A 22,066-nucleotide genomic window follows, 5' to 3' on the forward strand; every position below is an offset into this window, starting at 1 on the left:
TGTTTTCACTGTGACGAGAAATTCACTCCTGGCCATAACTGTAGGAGAAAGAACTTATATGTGATTTTAGATGATGATTCAACTGAAGAAGAGGGGTGCACTGAGGAGTTAGCTTTAATATGGGAGGAAGAGGATTGCGAAACTAATAAGGATAAATCAACCATTTCCCTTAATGCAGTGGTGGGGTCAAAAAGAAATCACACCCTTAAAATCACTGGAAAGATGAAAGGGAAAACTATCAGTATATTAGTGGATTCTGGATCAACTCATAACTTCATTTCTCAGAAACTAGTGAAACAATTAAAGTTATCTACTACTCCTTGTGATGCATTTACTGCCACAGTGGCAAACGGCGAAAAATTGCAATGCTGTAACACTGTTGATGTAGGTCACTGGAGTATGGCTGGGAAGGCATTCACATGTCCAATGAATATAATTTCGTTGGGTGGATATGATGTGATATTGGGAGTTAAATGGATAAAAGATGTCATCCCTGTAATGTTTGATTTCTCCAGACAAAGTATTTCTATTAACTGGCAAAAAGAAAGAGTGATGTTACTACAAGATAGGGAGGAATCACAAATCATTTTAGAACCACAAATGAAGAAGGGATTCAAGTATAGTGAGGAAGATGTTTATTTTCTAATACAAGTCACTAGTAAGGAAGATGTGAAGGAAACTACTGAGATCAAAAGGCCAGAAGGAGTTCAAGCACTAATAGAAACCTATAGTGATATATTTCAAGCTCCCAGAGGGTTACCACCTAGAAGATGCCAAGATCATCACATCAACCTCAAGCCTGGCACTGCTCCTGTTAATAAACAACCTTATAGATGTCCCTATTTTCAAAAAGAAGAAATAGAAAAAATCACCAGGGAGATGCTAAAAAGTGGTATTATAAGAAACAGCTCATCCCCCTTTGCTTCCCCTGTATTGTTAGTCAAGAAAAAAGACCATATATGGAGACTAGTGGTTGACTACAGAGCGTTGAATGTTGTTACAATAAAGAACAAATACCCTATTCCTATAATAGAAGAAATGTTGGCTGAACTAAAGGGGAGCACTATATTCTCAAAACTTGATTTGAGGAGCGGGTACCACCAGATTAGGGTCAAGAAGGAAGACATCTACAAGACGGCTTTCAAAACACATCAAGGGCACTTTGAATTTCTTGTGATGCCGTTTGGTCTTACAAACGCCCCCGCATCCTTCCAAGGGCTGATGAATGAAGTATTCAAAGAGCATCTCAGAAAATTTGTATTAGTTTTCTTCGATGACATTCTTGTTTATAGCAAGAATGAACAAGATCATTTACAACACTTACAGATTGTGTTTGACTTATTAAGAAGCAACAAGCTGTTTGTCAAACTCCAGAAATGTGACTTTTCCAAACCTCAAATCGAATACCTAGGCCATATTATCTCTAACCAGGGTGTAGCTGCTGACTACCAGAAGATAAAGGTAACGATGGAGTGGCCCATACCTAAAACTGTCAAAGCTTTTAGGGGATTTCTTGGATTAACGGGTTACTACAAGCGTTTTGTCAAGGGTTATGGATTCATCAGCAAGCCTTTAACATAATTGCTCAAAAAAGGGGAGTTCAAGTGGAGTGATGCAGCTGAAATTGCCTTCTGCCAGTTAAAATCAGTAATGTCCCAAACCCCAGTTTTGGCATTACCTGATTTTTCAAAGCCTTTTATCATCGAAACTGATGCATGTATGAGTGGCATTGGAGCTGTGATGATGCAGGGAGGACAGCCAATAGCATACTTAAGCAAGGCATTTGGACCAAGGCACATGGGGATGTCCACATATGATTATTATGGTTGTGCAGAAATGGAGGGCCTACCTTCTTGGTCATCAGTTTATCATTAAAATAGACCACCAAGCTCTCAAGCATATAATGGAGCAGAAAATAATTACTAGCTTGCAGCAGAGATGGTTATCAAAATTATTGGGCTATGACTATGTAGTAACTTATAAAAAAGGAAGAGAGAATAGAGCAGCAGATGCTCTTTCCAGGGTGTTCGAAAATGAAGATGACAAGGCCTCGATTGTTAAAGAAGAATGCACTGCAATCATATCTGTCATACCTACTTGGAAGAATGAAATTAGTGACAGCCTTGTTAATGATCAGAGGGCCTAAGAATTGTTAGTAAAGTTCAATGTCAATGGGACACTGGATGATGCAGAAGACAAGGATTATCAACTCATCATTGTTGAACTGAGATTTAGAGGAAAATATTACATTGGAAGTGGGAACCAATTAAGAGAGAAAATATGTGCAAAAATTCATGGCAGTATAGAGGGTGGACATTCTAGTATTGCGGCTTCTATTAAGAGAACATAATTATTCTTCTACTGGCCTACTCTCAGGGCTGACATGACTAGATTCGTTAAAGAATATGAAACTTGTCAAAGGAACAAGAGTGAGTATGTGCTTAAACCTGGACTGCTGCAACCTTTACCCCTGCCAAACCATACTTGGGAGGGAATTTCGATGGATTTTGTGGAAGGGTTACCAAGATCAAGAGGGAAGGATACTATGTTAGTAGTGGTTGACAGACTTACAAAGTATTGTCATTTAATTACACTTACTCATCCCTTCACCTCTGCCAAAGTAGCTCAGGAGTTCTTGAATCATGTGGTTAAATTACATGGAGTTCTAGTTGACATAGTCACTGATAGGGACCCCATATTCATCAGCTCATTTTGGTAAGAATTGTTCAAGGTCCTTGGCACAAAGATCAAAATGAGCACGGCCTACCATCCTCAAACGAATGGTCAGACAGAGAGAGTCAACCAGCGCATTGAAATGTATCTGAGGTGTATGACAGGGCAAAAACCAGTTGACTGGGCAGAATGGATACCAATGGCCGAGTGGTGGTATAATACCTCCTTCCACTCTTCTACTGGCATGAATCCTTATCAAGCTCTCTATGGACAAGCTCCTTCTTCAATCAATTACCAAACTGCCAGATGTGAAGATCATGTGGTAAATCAGTTTGTTAAGGACATAATCATGTTATAAAGTCTACTGAGGGAGAATCTCCTCAAGGCTCAAGAAAGGATGAAGACATATGCTGATAAGAAAAGAAGTGAAAGGGAATTTATTGAAGGAGAGGAAGTGTTCCTCATATTGCAGCCTTACAGACAGTCAAGCATTGCTCTAAAAAAGAATAACAAGTTGTGTGCTAAATACTATGGCCCTTATGAAATACTTAAGAGAGTAGGAAGGGTGGCTTATCAGCTTAAGTTACCCCCTAATTCTAAAATACACAACACATTCCACGTATCACATCTTAAAAGGAAGATTGGTGTTAAAAAAGTGGTTCAAGTTAACCTTCCAGAGATGGCTGACACTGGAGAATTTGATCTCAAACCACAAAAGATCTTAGACAGAAAGCTCATAAAGAAAGGAGATTTATCAGTGGTAATGGTCTTAGTCCAGTGGGAGCAAGGTAATGAAAATGAGGTTACTTGGGAAGTCTGGGACAAATTGGTGAAGAAATTTCCAAAAGTGGTTGATCTCAACTGATATATTGGGTTTGCTTAGAAGAATCGAGAGGAATTGGGTTTGCTTAGAAGAATCGAGAGGAATTGGAGAAATTGATGGTGTTACAAGACAAAGAGAAGAAGATCAGCCCGTCCAAATTTGGACTTAATCCATGTGTTTATTTGAATGTAGTCATTGTACTGTTTGTAATTGTTTGTTTTGGTCTCAGTGGATCAAATTGATGAAATGTAATTTTTTTATTTGTTGCTTTTGACTGGTTTAAGTGATGTAGTATGTTTATGTCATATAATGTGGATTGGATTAGGTTATTGTCCAGTTGACACTTGTTATGCATTTTCAAAAAGTTTGTTGATATAAGTTATGAAGTTTATGTGATGTTGCTTGTTATCATTGGCATTGTGGTTCTTAAAATGGACATAAATTGACAAATTACACAACCATACATATAGAAATTCATTCAATCAGTCCCTTTCTTTATTGAACTAGATAAAAACATAACAAAGTTGTTTAAAAAGGATAACAACATAACAGACAGATAGAGAAAAATATAGGAAAGGGACATAAACAAAGCAATAAATTCTAGTTCGACTAGAGTGCCTACATGAGATATGCTGCAAGGATGGGACAGAGGAATGAAGGTGCCTCATGGAACTCATTGAGGCCACGATCAGCACTAATCTGAGCTATAGCAAAAGTTGTGGCTGCTCATTAGTAGAGTTAGTCATATGTACCACTGCACAGGAGTCCCAAGCCTTATTCATGAGGTTGTTGATCAACAACACCAAATCAAAGAACCAAAACTCAGGGCCAAAAGCCTCTTCTAACATGGTTCCAAGCTCTAACACAGACATCTCGTCAACATCGCAATTATCAACATACATGTACGTGCCACCAACATATAATCCAGATTCTACACTGAACTGACCACCAACATGAAGCTTTATGCTAAATAAGTCCATGTCACTTGTGCACACAATCGATTAAAAATCCTATAAATACGATTTCAAACAAAAAATGGACAACCCATGAAATAGGACTGATAGATCCACATACAAAACACACAAACGTTATCACTGAGACATATATCATGCAAAGCCTATACAAAATTGAACAAAAATCGGGACCTTCAGCCGGCAAATATGCTTGCTTAGAATATAATGAATTGGAAGAGAGTAGGTGAGGTCTTTCCTCACAAACAAATAGGAAGGGATTAAAGCGTGATTCTCTCAAAATCCAAGGCATTAGGACAAAGGTAAGAGAGCATAAAAGAGGGGAAATAAATTGAGAATGTATTAATGAAGATCAATTAAGGTATAGTTATTGTGTCTGTTTGCCGCCATATACACACAGAAGCAACTCAATGAAATGACCTAAATACCCCTCTGTCTTATCCCTTGCTTAGAACAGGCTAACGGTGTTAACCCCAAACTGACGGCAGCATGCATTTCGCATGAAAGTTGATAGTATAGCATGCAATCTGCTAGATATGGTAGTTCAGGTACACAAAGTGCATATGTTCAATAGTTCAGGTACATAAACTGCTTTTAACTCATATATTTAAGATTAATAATATACCTAAAATTTGAATCATTATTTGAATGATATAATAATGTATATATTGTCATTAATAAAAAGTAAGTGTACATAATTATATTAGTTAACTATAATTTTTTCATTAAAACTAGAAGTTTATCTAGTCAAACGAGAGCACTGACGGTGATTTACAATGCAATGTTTGTTTTTAAATAATTTTTATATTAGTATTTTTAGAATTAATATGACTTATTCAAGATAACAATTTAAGATTATTTTAAATATATAATATTTTTCAATTATTTTTTATTTACAAATTTTCAACAAATCGTGCAATATTTGTCATATTTTTATGGTTTCGAGGCCTATGCTAAATGTGCAAAATAAAGGTAACTTTAAATGTACATTTACATATCAGAGGACTATGAGTTTTGGGTGATGGCCCAAAATAAATAGATTATAAAATTAAAGGTCCAATATACTGAGCGTCGGGATGTGTGGCCCTTTTTACGGAGGGGACACACATTTCAAGGACACGTATCAAACAAAGTGCATGATACACATGTGCTTCTTGACTCTCACTGCTTTTTTGATACAAGGATAAGCATGTATAGATAGCATATTAGTAATACACATTACGAACCACCGCATCTTGTGTTACCCTTTCTATCAAATTTACACACAAGCACCCCTAACCTTTTTCCCGAATCCCCCCATATCTTTCTTCACTGACACCTTCATCATCACATTTTCATGAAGCCCAATACTATTTTCATCACTTGTTCTTAACACCCAGATCATGTCTTCAATTTTTTTGGGCCCGTAACACTCCCTGAAACCATCCTCAAAAAGCACAATCTGACCTTTTCATTTATCAAAAACATCTCAATTAAATATAAATTATATAAACCCTAGATAATATGAATCATAAATTTGTATTACACATAATACTTAAAGAGTATACTAGAGTAGATGAAGTAAACCGCAAAGAATCATGTAGATATAAAAGAGAGGAGGGCTATGTCTTTTTTGTTGTGATAAGTCTGAGAATAAAATTTGTGTTAAAGTTCAGATACGCATTAATAAGTAGCGTGTATCATGGGTATTTAGGGCCACCCATCCGCATATAGGTATATTAAGCCGTCACATGTCAGACGTAGGTAATTTGGGTAATTTCTCATGAGCTTTTGAGGTTGTACACATCCAGGTTCCCAAAAGATTAGTGTTTAGCGTTGTAGTTTAGTTAAGCGTCATAGTTACAAGAGGAGCAATTGACAAATAGATAGATAGATACATACTATGTTAGGTCACACGCACTGTAGAAGGAGGTTGAATACAGTGTTTAGCACAATCAAATCAAATATAAGAACTCAAGTAACAGAAAATAGATTTTATTCAACACAATAAACTCTGTTACAATATGGAACTGTCCTCTCTCAGTGATGAACAAATTATCACGAGAGCTGCTAGGGTTACAAAGAATAATAACTTCGATAATGATAACACTTTTAGTGTAAACCCTATGCATGTGTTTATATACTACACATTTACAAGATAAATTCTAATTGTTATAGAATATAATTCTGCTTCCTAAAATATATCAACTAGTTATCTTTTCTTCCAAGTATTCTATTCTTCATAGAATTCTTTCTTCATGCATAATTCTTTTTGTCTTAGTCTCGATGTTCTTTCCTTTCAATCAGCCGCCTGTCTTATCTGAAAGTCATCTTAACACCTGATATTATCTCTAGATAAATATCTTTTGATCACTTAAGTTTTGATAACTTAAGTTCCGATATCTTAAGTTCCGTCTTCAGTATAAGTGCTGATTTCCAGTTAAGAACTGATTTGTCCTGTTAAGTAAGATCTGAAAACTAAACACAAATCATATTACACATGATATTATCAAATATATCTAACAATCTCCCCCAACTTGTAAATTAGCATAATATACAAGTTCAACAGATATTTGATGATGTTAAAAACATTAAGTACAAATGCATGAGAATTTGACTAGATAACTACAACTTACAGTCCTTTCAGCTTTACCATCTTAAACTTCTAATAACAACTTCAGTCCGTATACACTTCAGAATTTAAGCAGTTGTAGATCTTTGACTTGGCTTCAATTTCTGATCTCTTTGATATCAGGAGTTGTTCTGAGATAGTTCTTCAACAAACATCTCTCAGCATATTCAAGTTCATTAACCATCCTCCTTTTAACATTTATTAATTCAGCTGTATCTTCTCCAGTTTGAAAAATAGCTGCTCTGAGATCATTTATCTTAGCTTTTCTTATCTTCTGATCTAGTCTGATCAGATATGCCTTGTCAGACTCTATATTGAATTCCACAGCTTTATAACCCAGAAAAGTAGTTATAATCTTAGCAGAGTTAGGCTTCATTTCGATAATAACACCTTTGTGATCTCTGTACTTGGGACAGTATGTGCTGTCAGACTTTACAGAATAAAGCTTCTTTTGTCTTTGAATTTGAGACTTTAAATACCCTGCAGCACTATCTGTTAATCTGTCTTTCACTTGAAGTATGAATAGAACATGTTCCAGTTCCTCAAAATACTTCAGTGGTATAGCATTCTGCTTAATCTGGTATACCCTTCCATCTGTCATAAAATATAAAAAGATTTGTTCTTTCAAAAAGGTATGGTAAACCATTTGTACAGATTCAAGTTGATTCAATCTTTTAGGAGTTGCTCCAACACCTGGTACACTTAAGGAAGTGGAATCATTGGTAGTGTTATGTACTCTTCTTTCATCAGAACTACCCAACCCAGATTTATCTCTTGCTTCCTTTCCTATAACAACTCTTTCTTCAAAACCACTTGTTGCAGTCTTCAAAGGTTGAGTCTGTTTAGCTTTGGTGAATACTGGTAGGAGTATCTTTGAAGGTTTAACATGAGCAATGTTAGAGGTTTCCTTTTCCTTGTCTCCTGATATCAAGCCAACTTGAGTTATGTCAGAGGTTGCTTGCTTCACTATCATATCAGAACTTACTATATCTTGACTCTGAACAACATGAGCCATGTTAGAGGTTGTTTGACAAATCTTCTTTTGCATCAGAGTAAGATTAGCATCTTCTTCATCATCAATTATTTCTTCATCCATGACTGGCATATAAACCTTTACAGGTTCATCAACTTTTTCTTTGCCCTTGGACCTTAGATCAATTTCCACTTGTGATTTGGCTTTGGTTTCCTCAGAACTTGTTCTTTCCTTTATCACAATACCCTTAGGCTTTGGAAATTTCTTTTCAACAACAGAAGCTTTAGATTTTGTCTTGACACCTTCTGCTTTGAGTCTAGCTTCTTCTTCCTTTAGACTCTCAAAGTCCATTCCTGGATTTTCTTTAAGAAATAACTGTTTTGAAATTTCTTCATCAAGTTCCAGATGTTCACCATAACTTATCCTTTTACCAGTATCAGAACTTATTCTTCTCCCAGTATCAGAACTTGTTCCTTGACTTATAATTCTAGCTTTACTTGATGAAAATCCTTTGTCTTGACCTTGACCTCTACCCTTGTTAGAGTGTCCCTGGTCATCATTTCCATCATCCTTTCCTTTCAGTGTCTGAATAGATTTGCATTTGGACTTAATCACTTTCTCCCCCTTTTTGGCATCAACAGGTAAAAGAAGAGAGACAAGCAATTCCACCGAGGATTGGATCTCAATGAGTTGATTTTGGTGAGAAGCTTGATTCTTCAGAATTTCTTCAATTTGAGTTTGTTGCTTCTCCTGAGTTTTCTCAATGTAGGCAATTCTGTCAAAGGCTGGCTTGAAAAATCTGTTCTTTTCAAGTTTCACATTCATCTCTTGCTGGATCAAATTTTCTTGAATTTTATTCACCTTGGCATGAGTTGTTGAGTGTTGACCCTGAAGGTGCCTAGTACTCAATGCAGTAACTCTCAGCTGTGCCTTGAAATCATCATTTATCAGCATTTCATCAGCTTTTGCCAGATGCTCAGCAAGAATCTTTTCAGAAGGAACAAAACTAACTGTGTTCCATTCCTTAGTCCACTCCTTTCCTCTAGGAGTTTCACTCCAAGGTACTGGTGTTTCCCCTATAACAAACTTCTTAACTAAATCAGCTTTAGTAATTGTTTGTTGAGGTGCATGTCCTGATGGACCAGCTGCATCAGCATCTAAATTAGCAGCAGCTTCACCAGTTGTTTCTTCATTAGCAACATCAGAATTTGTAGATCCTGCAGTATCAGCATCCTCGGATAAAACAGCAGTATGAGAGGCTATAGAGGCTTCAATATCATCCTCTAAATTCTGATATGCAGCCAGGTTCTGATCAACATCCAAAATTGATGTTGTTGGTGGAGTGAGTTGAATTGGTGGAGCTTCCAAGTACAAAACCTCAGGCACAATCAAGTTATGAATATCAATTTCAGCACTTGTACCTGGTTCTTCAGTATGTACTGGATCAACTATAGGTGACATATGAGGTGTAGGAATTTTGTCTTAAGCAGTTTCATGTTGTGCAGAAGGAAGTGATTCAATAATAATTGGTTCTGTTGAGATCAGAGATTCCTGATCGCATTCCTTAGCTGCTTCCACTACATTTGAATCTGACTCAACTATGTCCCTATGAGCTCTATATTTCTTTAATTTCTTCAAAGGTGGAGACACTGTAGGAGCTTCATCATCAGAATTTAACTTTCTAAGCCTTTTGAGGGGCCTAGAACTCCCAGTTACAGTATCTTTCTGGGAAGTAACCTTCTCAGCTTCTACAACAACAGGTTCTGATATAGGAACCTGTTCCTCAGTTGTTTCCTCAAATCAACAGAATTTAATCAAAACATTCATCACAAAATAAGATTAAAAGTCGATGAAGTAAAGATTAATAAATTGCAATTAATCATGCAAAGCACATAATTTGAGAAACAAAGAACAAATCTTGCAATTAACGAAAATTTCATTGATATATCAGATGATTACATTTGATGAAATTTAGCAATTACATGCAAAAATTACAAGATAGTCCTATTCTACGATTCCTAACATCAACAGCCTTAGTCCTAGTCTAAGAAGACTTAACGACTAACTCCTTCTGCTGCTGACGAAGAGCACTGCAAGACAGATGATTCGTTCTTGCTGACGGAGAGCTTCTCTCCTTTCCCCTTCCAACCTATCAAGATGGAGGTGATACTCCATTGATAAGAACAAGAGTTCTGTTTGAATCTCTTGTGGAACTGAGTTCCAAAATTCGTCAGGAATGGCGGTGACATGCCACTCCTGTTGCCATTCATCACAACTCAACTCGATGTTAAAGGTTTCATAGTTCAGGAACATCTTGAAATGGACCATTTTTGTTGGTATGAATAAAAAGAGAGTGAGTTTGTGAGAAAATGAAAGATATTTTGGCTGGAATGAATGGTTGGTTTAAATAGCCACTAGAATACCAAGGGACGCGAGGACTGGTTAAACATTACAAGTAAAAATAATGACCCCTCGACTCCCTAGACTGAAGTGTAATAATAACAGTTAGTAAAAGATCTAAAGCCAGAGTTAATGGGCACGGGATATGATAATAATTACTGTGCGTATGCAGGTTTTCAATACATAAACGCTAACCACTAACCCATAATAATTATGACTGTTTTATCTCACATTAACCAATATTCTGTAAAAATATTATCGTTCAAGTAATGACCAAAAATAAATCAAGTAAATAAATACTGTCACGTCAGCATCAGAACTTGATTATTATCAGGATTTAAAAGTCATCAGAATATGGCTCCTTAACTCGAAAAATGAATGTGTATTCCTATAATTCTTCACACAAATACTGATATGGTTTCATTAGAACTTAATCATCAGAACTTCCATCAGAACTTGTCCTCAGAATTTATGTAACTAACACTTAAACTGTTCATCTAAAAAACATTTATCACCACAGTAATTTTCATCATTCATATGGAGTGTATGTGTGCGCATTAAGCTAAATATCAGACAAAGAGTAAAGTCTGATTCACTTCAGTACATCTTAGAAATAAGGCATAACTAAGAACTTTACTCAAAATCTGTCATTATTCAGAAGTCTACTTTAGAATGAGTTCATGCATGAGTCCACCTCAACTGTTTTGTGCTCATTTTATGCATCTTTTGAAATTCTATTTTACAGTGGCTTCTCAGTTTAAGTGAGTCACGACTGCTTATCAGAATTTATGATGTTATCAGAGTATTTCTCCAGTAATCATAGAGTGTGAAAAGTCACCAAGAAAATTTTATTTTGCTTTTCTAATACATGTTACTTAATACCAGCAATGCACTTGGGTCTTTCCTTCCACATTTTTACTCTAGATCTCAAAGGAGTACCTGATTTTTATTTCTTTTCTTTTCTTTTTCTTTTGATAAGTGAGGCTTATCAGCACTTAGTACATCCACCAGATTTACTAACATCAGAACTTAACATATAAGAAGCATTATTCTAGTTTTTGACTTAGTAATAAGATACACAAAGTAAACTTAACTAAACTCAATATCAGAATTTGCTTGTGTTAAAAGATTTCCACATAAACAATTACTCCAAATATGGGATCTTTAGTATATTAAAGACTACTAGGTCAGCAAATAGCACAGTTATCCTCATTGGATTGAATAGTCACAGAAATATTCATATCACTATCAGAGTTTAGAAATTCACATCAGACAACAATCAGCACTTAAGCAAATTTCAATTTAAGCACAGAATACACAAAGATAGTAATATCTGTAAATACTGATCATAAAGTTTGATTTATCATGACATAAACTAAGCAGATTTAGAGAAAGAACCTGAAACCATTCCAAGTTCATTTACCAATCTTGTAAAAGTAGCTACACACAGTGGTTTTGTGAAGATATCTACTAGTTGTTGATCTGTGGGAACAAAATGCAATTCCACTGTACCTTCATCCACATGTTCCCTTATGAAGTGGTACATAATGCTGATGTGCTATGTCATTGAGTGTTGAACCGGATTACCTGTCATAGCAATAACACTTTGATTATCACAGTAAATAGGGATTTTAGAAAATTCTAACCCATAATCCAGTAACTGATTCTTCATCCAAAGAATCTATGCACAACAGCTTCCTGCAGTAATGTATTCTGCTTTTGCAGTTGATGTGGAAATTGACTTCTGTTTCTTGCTAAAATAAGAACCCAAACTGCCTCCAAGAAATTGGCAGCTTCCACTTGTGCTTTTCCTGTCAATTTTGCATCCTGCAAAATTTGCATATGAGCAACCTATTAGCTTAAAGTCTGATTCTCTAGAATACCACAATCCCAGATCAGCTATACCCTTAAGGTACTTGAAAATTCTTTTCACAGCTGTTAAGTGAGGTTCTCTTAGATCTACTTGAAATCTTGCACAAAGACAGGTAGCATACATGATATCAGGTCTACTTGCAGTTAGATAGAGTAGAGAGCCAATCATACCTCTGTAATTAGTAATATCTACTGATTTACCAGTATCCTTATCCAACTTAGTTGCAGTGGCCATAGGAGTGGATTCACTTGAACAATCCCGCATTCCAAATTTCTTCAACAAATTTCTGGTATACTTAGATTGATAAATAAAAGTTCCTTCTTCATTCTGCTTGACTTGAAGGCCCAGAAAATAGTTAAGTTCTCCCATCATACTCATTTGATATCTTAACTGTATCAGCTTGGCAAACTTCTTACAAAGTCTTTCATTTGTAGAACCAAAAATGATATCATCAACATATATTTTCACCAAAAGTAAGTCCTTTCCATGGTTGAGGTAGAACAATGTTTTGTTAATAGTCCCTCTATTAAATCCACTTTCCAGAAGAAACTGAGCTAATATCTCATACCATGCTCTTAGAGCTTGCTTAAGCCCATAAAGTGCTTTATCAAGCCTGTAGACATGATTGGGAAATTTGGGATCTACAAAACCTGGAGGTTGTTCAACATATACCTCTTCTTCCAATTATCCATTGAGAAAAGCACTTTTCACATCCATTTGAAAGACTTTAAACTTCTTGTGAGCAGCATAAGCCAAACATATCCTTATGTCTTCCAATCTAGCAACTGGTAAAAATATTTCATCATAATCAATTCCCTCTTGTTGAGAGTATCCTTTTGCAACCAGCCTTGCTTTGTTCCTTGTAATTATGCCATCACTGTCAGTTTTGTTTTTGAACACCCACTTTGTACCAACAACAGACCTATTCTTTGGTCTTGGCACTAGGGTCCAGACTTTATTTCTTTCAAATTCATTTAACTCTTCTTGCATTGCCTGCACCCAATCAGCATCTTGAAGAGCTTCTTCCACTTTCTTTGGTTCATTCTGAGAAAGAAAAGAATGATAAAGATATTCATTTGATGTAGCTGTTCCAGTTCTGACACCTGTATCAGGATTTCCAATAATTAAGTCATGTGTATGTTCTTTAGTCCACTTCCTTGCAGATGGAAAGTTTTCTCTAGAACTAGATGCTCCCCCATGATCCATGTTGTCTCCATCAACATTTTTTGATGCTCCCCCTGAAATTTTGCTCTATGAGTTGGATCCTTCAGAATTTGAGTTTCCAGAAATATCAAAACATGAGTTTCCAGAATTATCAGAACTTGGCCCATCAGAACTTGACGAATCAGAACTTGAAGAGCTTGTTGTAGATTCTGATTCTTCTTGAGATGTGGTTGTATCTTCAGTATGCTCCCCCTACACAGGTGCATCTTCTTTTGGCGTAGTCACCATAGTTTAAATGACATCAGAGTTTGCGGTATCAGGTTTTAAACTGTCAGGAGTTACAGAATCAGAATTTAAAGCTTCATTTTCAAATCTCAGCTGATCATGATCATTGAAATCTTCAAGTCCAGTAATCTTCTTATCATCAAAAGAGACATTGATAGATTCTATGACAACCCTTGTTCTTAAATTGTAGACTCTGAAGGCTTTTGTAGAAAGTGGATATCCAACAAAAATTCCTTTATCAGCTTTTAGATCAAATTTAGATAGCTGTTCGGGATGAGTCTTAAGAACAAAACACTTGCATCCAAATACATGAAAATACTTCAGATTTGGCTTCTTTTTCTTCACCATCTCATATGATGTTTTTCCATGCTTGTTGATAAGTGTTGAATTCTGAGTAAAATAAGCAGTCTGCACAGCTTCAGCCCAAAAGTAGGTTGGAAACTTTGCTTCATCAAGCATAGTTCGTGCAGCTTCAATAAGAGTTCTATTCTTTCTTTCAACAACTCCATTTTGCTGTGGAGTTCCAGGAGCAGAAAATTCCTGCTTTATTCCATGGTTTTTGCAGAACTCTTCCATGATCAAGTTCTTGAACTCAGTGCCATTATCACTTCTTACGATCTTCACAGAATTTTTGACCAATTTATCCAGCTGTTTGACATGATCAATCAAGATAGATGCACTTTCACTTTTTGTGTGCATGAAATACACCCATGTGTATCTGATGAACTCATCCACTATAACCATAGCATATTTCTTCTTCGCAATTGACATGACATTCACTGGACCAAATAGATCAACATATAGTAGGTGATAAGGCTCAAGAATTGATGATTCAGTCTTGCTCTTGAATAAAGATTTTCTTTATTTTGCCTTTTGACATGAATCACAAAGGCCATCAGGAGCAAATACTGATTTTGGCAGTCCTCTCACAAGATCTTTCTTGACTAGTTCATTTATATTATTAAAATTTAAATGAGAGAGTTTCTTGTGCCAATCCCAGCTTTCTTCAGTTGATGCTCTACTCAACATACAGATTGCAAAACCATCAGTACTTATTGAAAGCTTGGCTTTATAAATGTTACCATGCCTGTATCCTTTCAAAACAACTTTGCCTATAGATTTGCTTACAACTTCACATTGTTCTTCAAAGAAATCCACATGATAACCTCTGTCACAGATTTGACTCACACTCAGCAGATTGTGTTTAAGTCCTGAGACCAGAGCTACTTTTTCAATGATGACATTCCCAAGATTGATATTGCCATATCCTAGAGTTTTTCCAATATTGCCATCTCCATAAGAAACACCTGGGCTAGCTTTCTCTACAAAGTCTGATAGCAGGGCTTTATTTCTAGTCATATGTCCTGAACATCCACTATCCAGAACTAGGATGTTTTTTCTGTTGCCCTGTAATCACAAAGACCACTAATGATTAGTTTTAAGGACCCAGACTTGCTTGGATCCTTTGGCCTTTTTAAGTTTGTTAACATTTGCAGCGGATTTAGCATCAGAGTTTATGTTAACAGTTTTCCTATCAGAATTTGCAATATCGGACTTTACATCAGTACTTATACTAGAAGGAATAATGCTAACTTTCTTTACAGAAAGTTTTATTTGATAATAATCATAGTACAAACTATGATATTCCTTACAAGTATAAATGGAATTCCATAAACTACCACAATAAAAATAAGGATTTTGTGGCTTATATCTAACAGGCTGACTCTTAACTCCTGACTTTGAAGGTAAGGAGTTTATGTTCTTATTCTTCCTGCAAAAAGAAGCCAGATGGTTAGAGTTTCCACAGTTATGACATGTTTTTTCTAGGAGCATTAGGAAAAGGCTTATAATTGTTACTTTTGTTCACACCTTTCTTTCCATTCCTATTTTTCCTAGGTGGTTTTACCTTGTTTACATTCTTAACATCTTTCAGCTTATGTTTAAGCTGCTTCTTAGTCATTAAGCCTATGTTAACTTTAGTTGGCTTATCCTGTTTAGGTTTGTCAGAAGTTACTTCCTCCTTAACTTCTGATTTCTCAATATCAGACTTTGCAGTTACAAACTTAACAGGATTTACCTTTGGTTTTTGTTTAAAAACTATAGGCTCAGTTTCTACAGTTCTCTTACTGTTCTTATCATCTCCATAACCTAAGCCCTCTTTCCAGTTTCCACTATTAAGAATATCCTGAGTTGCTTTACCAGAGTTAGTCCAAGTCCTGATAATCTCTCTTTCCTTTTCTAACTCAGTTTTTAGAGATTCATTCATTTTTAACACTTCATCCCTAACATAAAAGGCATCATCTCTATCTTTCTGAGTTTGATAGAACATGACTAACTCTTTTTCTAAATAATCATTCCTCTTTTTATAAGCAAGATTTTCAGAAGTTAATCTTCCACATGTTAAAGTTTGATCTTTATACTAATGAACATGGTTTTAAGATATCTTCTCAACTCAGTAATATCATCAGTATGAGAGGCATAAGTAGTATGAAAGGCATAAGTCAACAGTATCATAACTGCTATCAGCATTTGCCATCAAGGCATAGTTTTCCTCATCCTCAGAATCTGAAGCATCTGACCAACTTTTCTTCTTTGTGACAATAGCCTTGCCTTTGTCACTTTTCCCTATTCTGCAATCAGGAGATATGTGGCCTTTCTCACCACAGTTGTAGCATTTAACATTTGAGTAATCTCCTCTGTCAGACTTTCCTCCTTTGCCTTCAGATTTTCTGAAACCTTTCTTATCAGAACTTGCACCTTTCCTCGAAAACTTCTTTCCTCTCCTGAATTTCGTGTATGCAATCTTTGTGATTCCTTTCACCATAAGAGCCCACAGCTTCATCATCTCTTCATCAGGGTCTATCTCAGATATACTTTCAGTTTCTGAGTCATTATCACTATCAGAACTTGATGACTCAGTATCAAACTTTGTGATGAGAACTTTTCCTTTGCCTTTCTTTGAGGCAGCAACTTCGGAACTTTCCTCCTCAGCCACAAAAGTAACTATCCTTGACTTTCTTCCATTCCTCTTGCTTCTTTGTTCCATCTCAAGTTCATGAGTCTTGAGCATCCCATAAATTCCATCAAGAGTTGTTTCATCAAGATTATAGTTGTCTCTTATTATTGTGGCCTTCAAATCCCATCTTTCAGGAAGTGCTAACAGGAATTTAAGATTTAAATCTTCAATATCATACTCTTTGTCAACTAGTGACAAATCATTCAAGAGTTTGACAAATCTGTCATATAAATCAGTTAATGACTCATCAGGATTTGAGTCAAAGTGCTCATACTCTTGAGTGAGTATAGTCTTCCTGTTCTTCTTGATTGAATCAGTTCCCTGACACCTTGTTTCCAAAGCATCCCATATATCTTTTGCAGTCTTGCATTGAATTACCCAGTTTGACATGACATTATCAATGGCACTATGCAGCAAGTGTCTTACCTTTGCATCCTTTGCAATCGATGAGATATCTTCAGCAGTGTAATCACTTTTCTCCTTTAGTACAGACTTTGCTGGCTGACCTGCAACTTCCACAGAGAGTTTGGTTGGCATATGTGGTCCTTTATAAATCCTGTCGAGATATTCTGGATCTATAGCTTCCAGAAACATAGCCATCTTCACTTTCCATATGGAATACTCAGAAGGTTTCAACATGGGAACTCTTATAGTCTCATATCGACTATGGGTTATGGTTTTTGGAGGTTCTTCAGTTTTGGTGGGCTTGGTTGGAGTTTCTTCTTCAGACATGATTGTTTTTGGATCTTAAACTATTTGCGTGTTAACAGATTGCTCTGATACCACTTGTTAGGCCACACACACTGTAGAAGGGGGTTGAATACAGTGTTTAGCACAATCAAATCGAATATAAGAACTCAAGTAACAAAAAATAGATTTTATTCAACACAATAAACTCTGTTACAATATGGAACTGTCCTCTCTCAGTGATGAACAAATTATCACGAGAGCTGCTAGGGTTACAAAGAATAATAACTTCGATAATGATAACACTTTTAGTGTAAACCCTATGCTTGTGTTTATATACTACACAGTTACAAGATAAATTCTAATTGATATGGAATATAATTATTCTTCCTAAAATATATCAACTAGTTATCTTTTCTTCCAAGTATTTTATTCTTCATAGAATTCTTTCTTCATGCATAATTCTTTCTATCTTAGTCTCGATCTTTTCAATCAGCCTCCTGTCTTATCTGAAAGTCATCTTAAGTCCTGATATTATCTCCTGATAAATATTTTCTGATCACTTAAGTTCTGATAACTTAAGTTCTGATAACTTAAGTTCTGATATCTTAAGTTCTGTCTTCAGTATAAGTGCTGATTTCCAGTTGAGAACTGATTTTTTAGTTAAGTATACGTTTTCTTGCACTAGTACTCCAAATAAAGCAGTTGGTAGTGATGAACTACAAGGCACTGGTTTTTCAAGACTAAACACAAATCATATTACACATGACATTATCTAATATATCTAACATACTATTTTCATCATGGCAAGCTTTTCAACATCTAAAATCTGGCCACCATAAATTTCCAATACCTCAGCACGAGCACGTGCTTGCCATTCCGGACTCAATGCTAGTAACATTAGACCCAAAATTACAGTGATGCCCAGAAATTCCATTGCTACAATGCAAAGCTCCTTGCAGTTATCAGCTATAAATTATTCAGGTGTAGCTGACCCTAGCTTCTCATTCTTACATTTATCATTAGACACAAATTAAAAGGATTGTTAGATATATTTGATAATGTCATGGCTAATATGATTTATGTTTAGTTTTCAGATCTTACTTAAACAGGATAAATCAGTACTTACTGGAAGTCAGGACTTAAGGATATCAGTACTTATATTATCAGGAGATAATCATCAGAAGATGGATATCAGAACTTAAGTACTGAAGGACGTTCAGATAAGGATAACAGCTGATTAAAGGAAAGAAGATCAAGATAAACATAAGAAGAGATATGCATGAAGAAGGAGTTATATGAAGAATAGAATGCTTAGAAGAAAAGATATCTGATTGATATATTTTAGGAAGCAGAATTATATTCCATATCAATTAGTGATTATCTTATAACTGTGTAGTATATAAACACAGACATAGGGTTTACACTATAAGTGTTATCATATTCGAGAAGATTATTCATATAACCCTAGCAGCTCTCGTGATATTTGTTCATCACTGAGAGGTAACAGTTCCATACTGTAACAGAGTTTATTGTTTCAATAAAGTTTGTTTTCTGTTACTTGAGTTATTAGAGTTTGATTTGATTGTACTTTACACTGTATTCACCCCCTCTACAGTGTGTGTGACCTAAAAAGTGGTATCAGAGCCCTTCTGTTAACGCACATACAGTTTAAGATCCAAACACAATCATGTCTGACACAGAAACTCCAACTAAGCCTACCAAAACTGAAGAACCTCCAAAGACACAAATTCAAAGTCGGTATGAGACCATCAGAGTTCCCATACTGAGACCATCGGAATATGCCATATGGAAGGTGAGGATGACCATGTTTCTGGAAGCTACAGATCCAGAATATCTTGATAGAATCAAGGAAGGATCTCACAAACCAACCAAGCTCGATGTTGCAGTTGCAGGTGAAGCAGCAAAGACTGTACCAAAGGAGAAGAGTGATTATACTGCTGAAGATATCACATCAATTGCTAAGGATGCTAAGGTACGACACTTACCGCATAGTGCCATTGATAATGTAATGTCAAACAGGGTAACTAACTGCAAGACTGCAAAGGAGATATGGGATGCTCTGGAAACAAGATGTCAGGGAACTGATACAATTAAGAAGAACAAGAAGACAATACTCACTCAAGAGTATGAACACTTTGACTCAAAGGCTAATGAGTCATTGACTGATTTATATGATAGATTTATCAAACTCTTGAATGATTTGTCATTGGTTAATAAAGAGTATGATCTTCAAGATTCAAACCTTAAATTCCTGTTAGCTCTTCCTGAATGCTGGGATTTGAAGGCAACAACAATAAGAGATAACTACAATCTTGATGAAACAACTCTTGATGAAATTTATGGAATGCTCAAGACTCATGAACTTGAGATGGAACAAAGAAGCAAGAGGAAAGGAGGAAAGTCAAGGACAGTTGCTCTTAAGGCTGAAGAAGAATCCCCCAAAGTAGCTACCTCAACGAAAGACAAGGGTAAAGCTCTTTTCACAAAGTCTGATACTGAGTCATCAAGTTCTGAGAGTGATGATGACTCAGATTCTGAAAGCTTACCTGAGACTGATGCTGATGAGGAGATGATGAAGCTGTGTGCTCTTATGGTGAAAGGGATCACAAAGATTGCATACAGAAAGTTCAGGAAGGGAAAAAAGTTTTCCAGGAAAGGCACAAGTTCTAATAAGAAGAATTTCAGAAGATCTGAGGGCAGAGGAGGAAAGTCTGATAGAGGAGATTATACCAATGTCAAATGCTATAACTGTGGAGAGAAAGGCCACATATCTCCTGATTACAAGAAAGTGAAGGGTGACAAAGGCAAGGCTCTTGTCACAAAGAAGAAAAGCTGGACAAACACCACAGACTTTGAAAGTGAGGAGAATTATGCTTTGATGGCAAATGCTGATAAAGCAAGTGCTGAAAGTAGTTCTGAAGCTGCTGAATCAAAGGTACCCCAGACTACTTATGCTTTTCATACTGATGATATTAATGAGTTGAGAAGATATCTTAAAACCATGTTTGTTAGTTATAGAGATCAAACTTTAACATGTGAAAGATTAACTTCTGAAAATCTTGCTTTTAAGAAAAGAAATGATTTCTTTGAAAAAGAGTTAGTTATGTTCCATCAAACTCAGAAGGATAGAGATGATGCTTTTTATGTTAGGGATGAAGTGCTAAAAATGAATGAATCTCTAAAAACTGAGTTAGAAAAGGAAAGAGAGATTATCAGGACTTGGACTAACTCTGGCAGAACAACTCAAAATTTGCTAAGTAGTGAAAATTAGAAAGAGGGCTTAGGCTATGGAGAGGATAAGAATGATAAAGGAACTGTAGAAATTAAGCCTGTTGTTAAGCAAAAGCCAATGTTAAAACCTGTTAAGTTTGTAACTGAAAAGTCTGATAATGAGAAATTAGAAGTTAAAGAGGGATTAACTTCTGACAAACTAAAACAGGAAAAGACAGCTGAAGTAAACATAGGTTTAATGACAAAGAAGCAGGTTAAGCATAAGCTGAAAGATGTTAAGAATACAAACAAGGTAAAATTACCTAGGAAAAATAGGAATGGAAAGGAAGGTGTGAATAAAAGCAATGATTAAAAGCCTGTTCCTAAAGCTCCTAGGAAAACGTGTCATAACTGTGGAAGTTCTAACCATCTGGCTTCTTTTTGCAGGAAGAATAAGAACATAAACTCCTTACCTTCAAAGTTAGGAGTTAAGAGTCAGTCTGTTAGATATAAGCCACAAAATCCTTGTTTTCATTGTGGTAGTTTATGGCATTCCATTTATACTTGTAAGGAAAATCATAGTTTGTACTATGATTATTATCAAATAAAACCTTCTTTAAAGAAAGTTTCCATTGTTCCTTCTAGTGTAAATTCTGATTCAAAGTCTGATAGTGTAAATTCTGATAAGAAAAATGTTAACATAAACTCTGATGCTAAATCCGCTGCAAATGTTAACAAACTTGATAAGACCAAAGGATCCAAGCAAGTCTGGGTCCTTAAAACTAATCATTAGTTGTCTTTGTGATTGCAGGGCAACAGGAAAAATATCCTAGTTCTGGACAGTGGATGTTCAGGACATATGACTGGAAATAAAGCCCTGCTATCATACTTTGTGGAGAAAGCTGGCCCAAGTGTTTCATATGAAGATGGCAACATTGGAAAAATATTTGGATATGGTAATATCAATCTTGGGAATGTCATCATTAAAGAAGTAGCTCTGTTCTCAGGACTTAAACACAATCTGCTAAGTATAAGTCAAATTTGTGACAGAGGTTATCATGTTGATTTCTTTGAAGAACACTGTGAAGTTGTGAGTAAATCTAAAGGCAAAGTTGTTCTGAAAGGATACAGGCGTGGCAACATTTATGAAACTAAGCTTTCAACAAGTACTGATGGTTCTGCAATCTGTCTAATGAGTAGAGCATCAATTGAAGAAAGCTAGAATTGGCACAAGAAACTCTCTCATTTAAATTTCAACAATATAAATGAACTAGTCAAGAAAGATATTGTGAGAGGACTGCCAAAGTCAGTATTTGCTCCTGATGGCCTTTGTGATTCTTGTCAGAAGGCCAAAAA

General features: G+C 35.8%; 1 protein-coding gene across 1 annotated transcript; it reads left to right on the forward strand.

Moving 5' to 3' along the window:
* Positions 1–3,070: 3,070 nt before the first annotated feature.
* On the forward strand, positions 3,071–3,538 carry LOC141714793 (uncharacterized). Its single transcript, XM_074518291.1, has one exon. It carries the CDS (start codon positions 3,071–3,073, stop codon positions 3,536–3,538), a length of 468 nt encoding a protein of 155 aa, XP_074374392.1.
* Positions 3,539–22,066: the final 18,528 nt, after the last annotated feature.

The sequence above is a fragment of the Apium graveolens genome, chromosome 3 (genome assembly GCF_009905375.1).
Source record: "Apium graveolens cultivar Ventura chromosome 3, ASM990537v1, whole genome shotgun sequence".
NCBI classification, from domain to species: domain Eukaryota; kingdom Viridiplantae; phylum Streptophyta; class Magnoliopsida; order Apiales; family Apiaceae; genus Apium; species Apium graveolens.

What these genes read in the sequence shown, in the direction of transcription:
- LOC141714793 (XM_074518291.1), top strand. Translation starts at nt 3,071, where the DNA reads ATGAAGACATATGCTGATAAGAAAAGAAGTGAAAGGGAATTTATTGAA.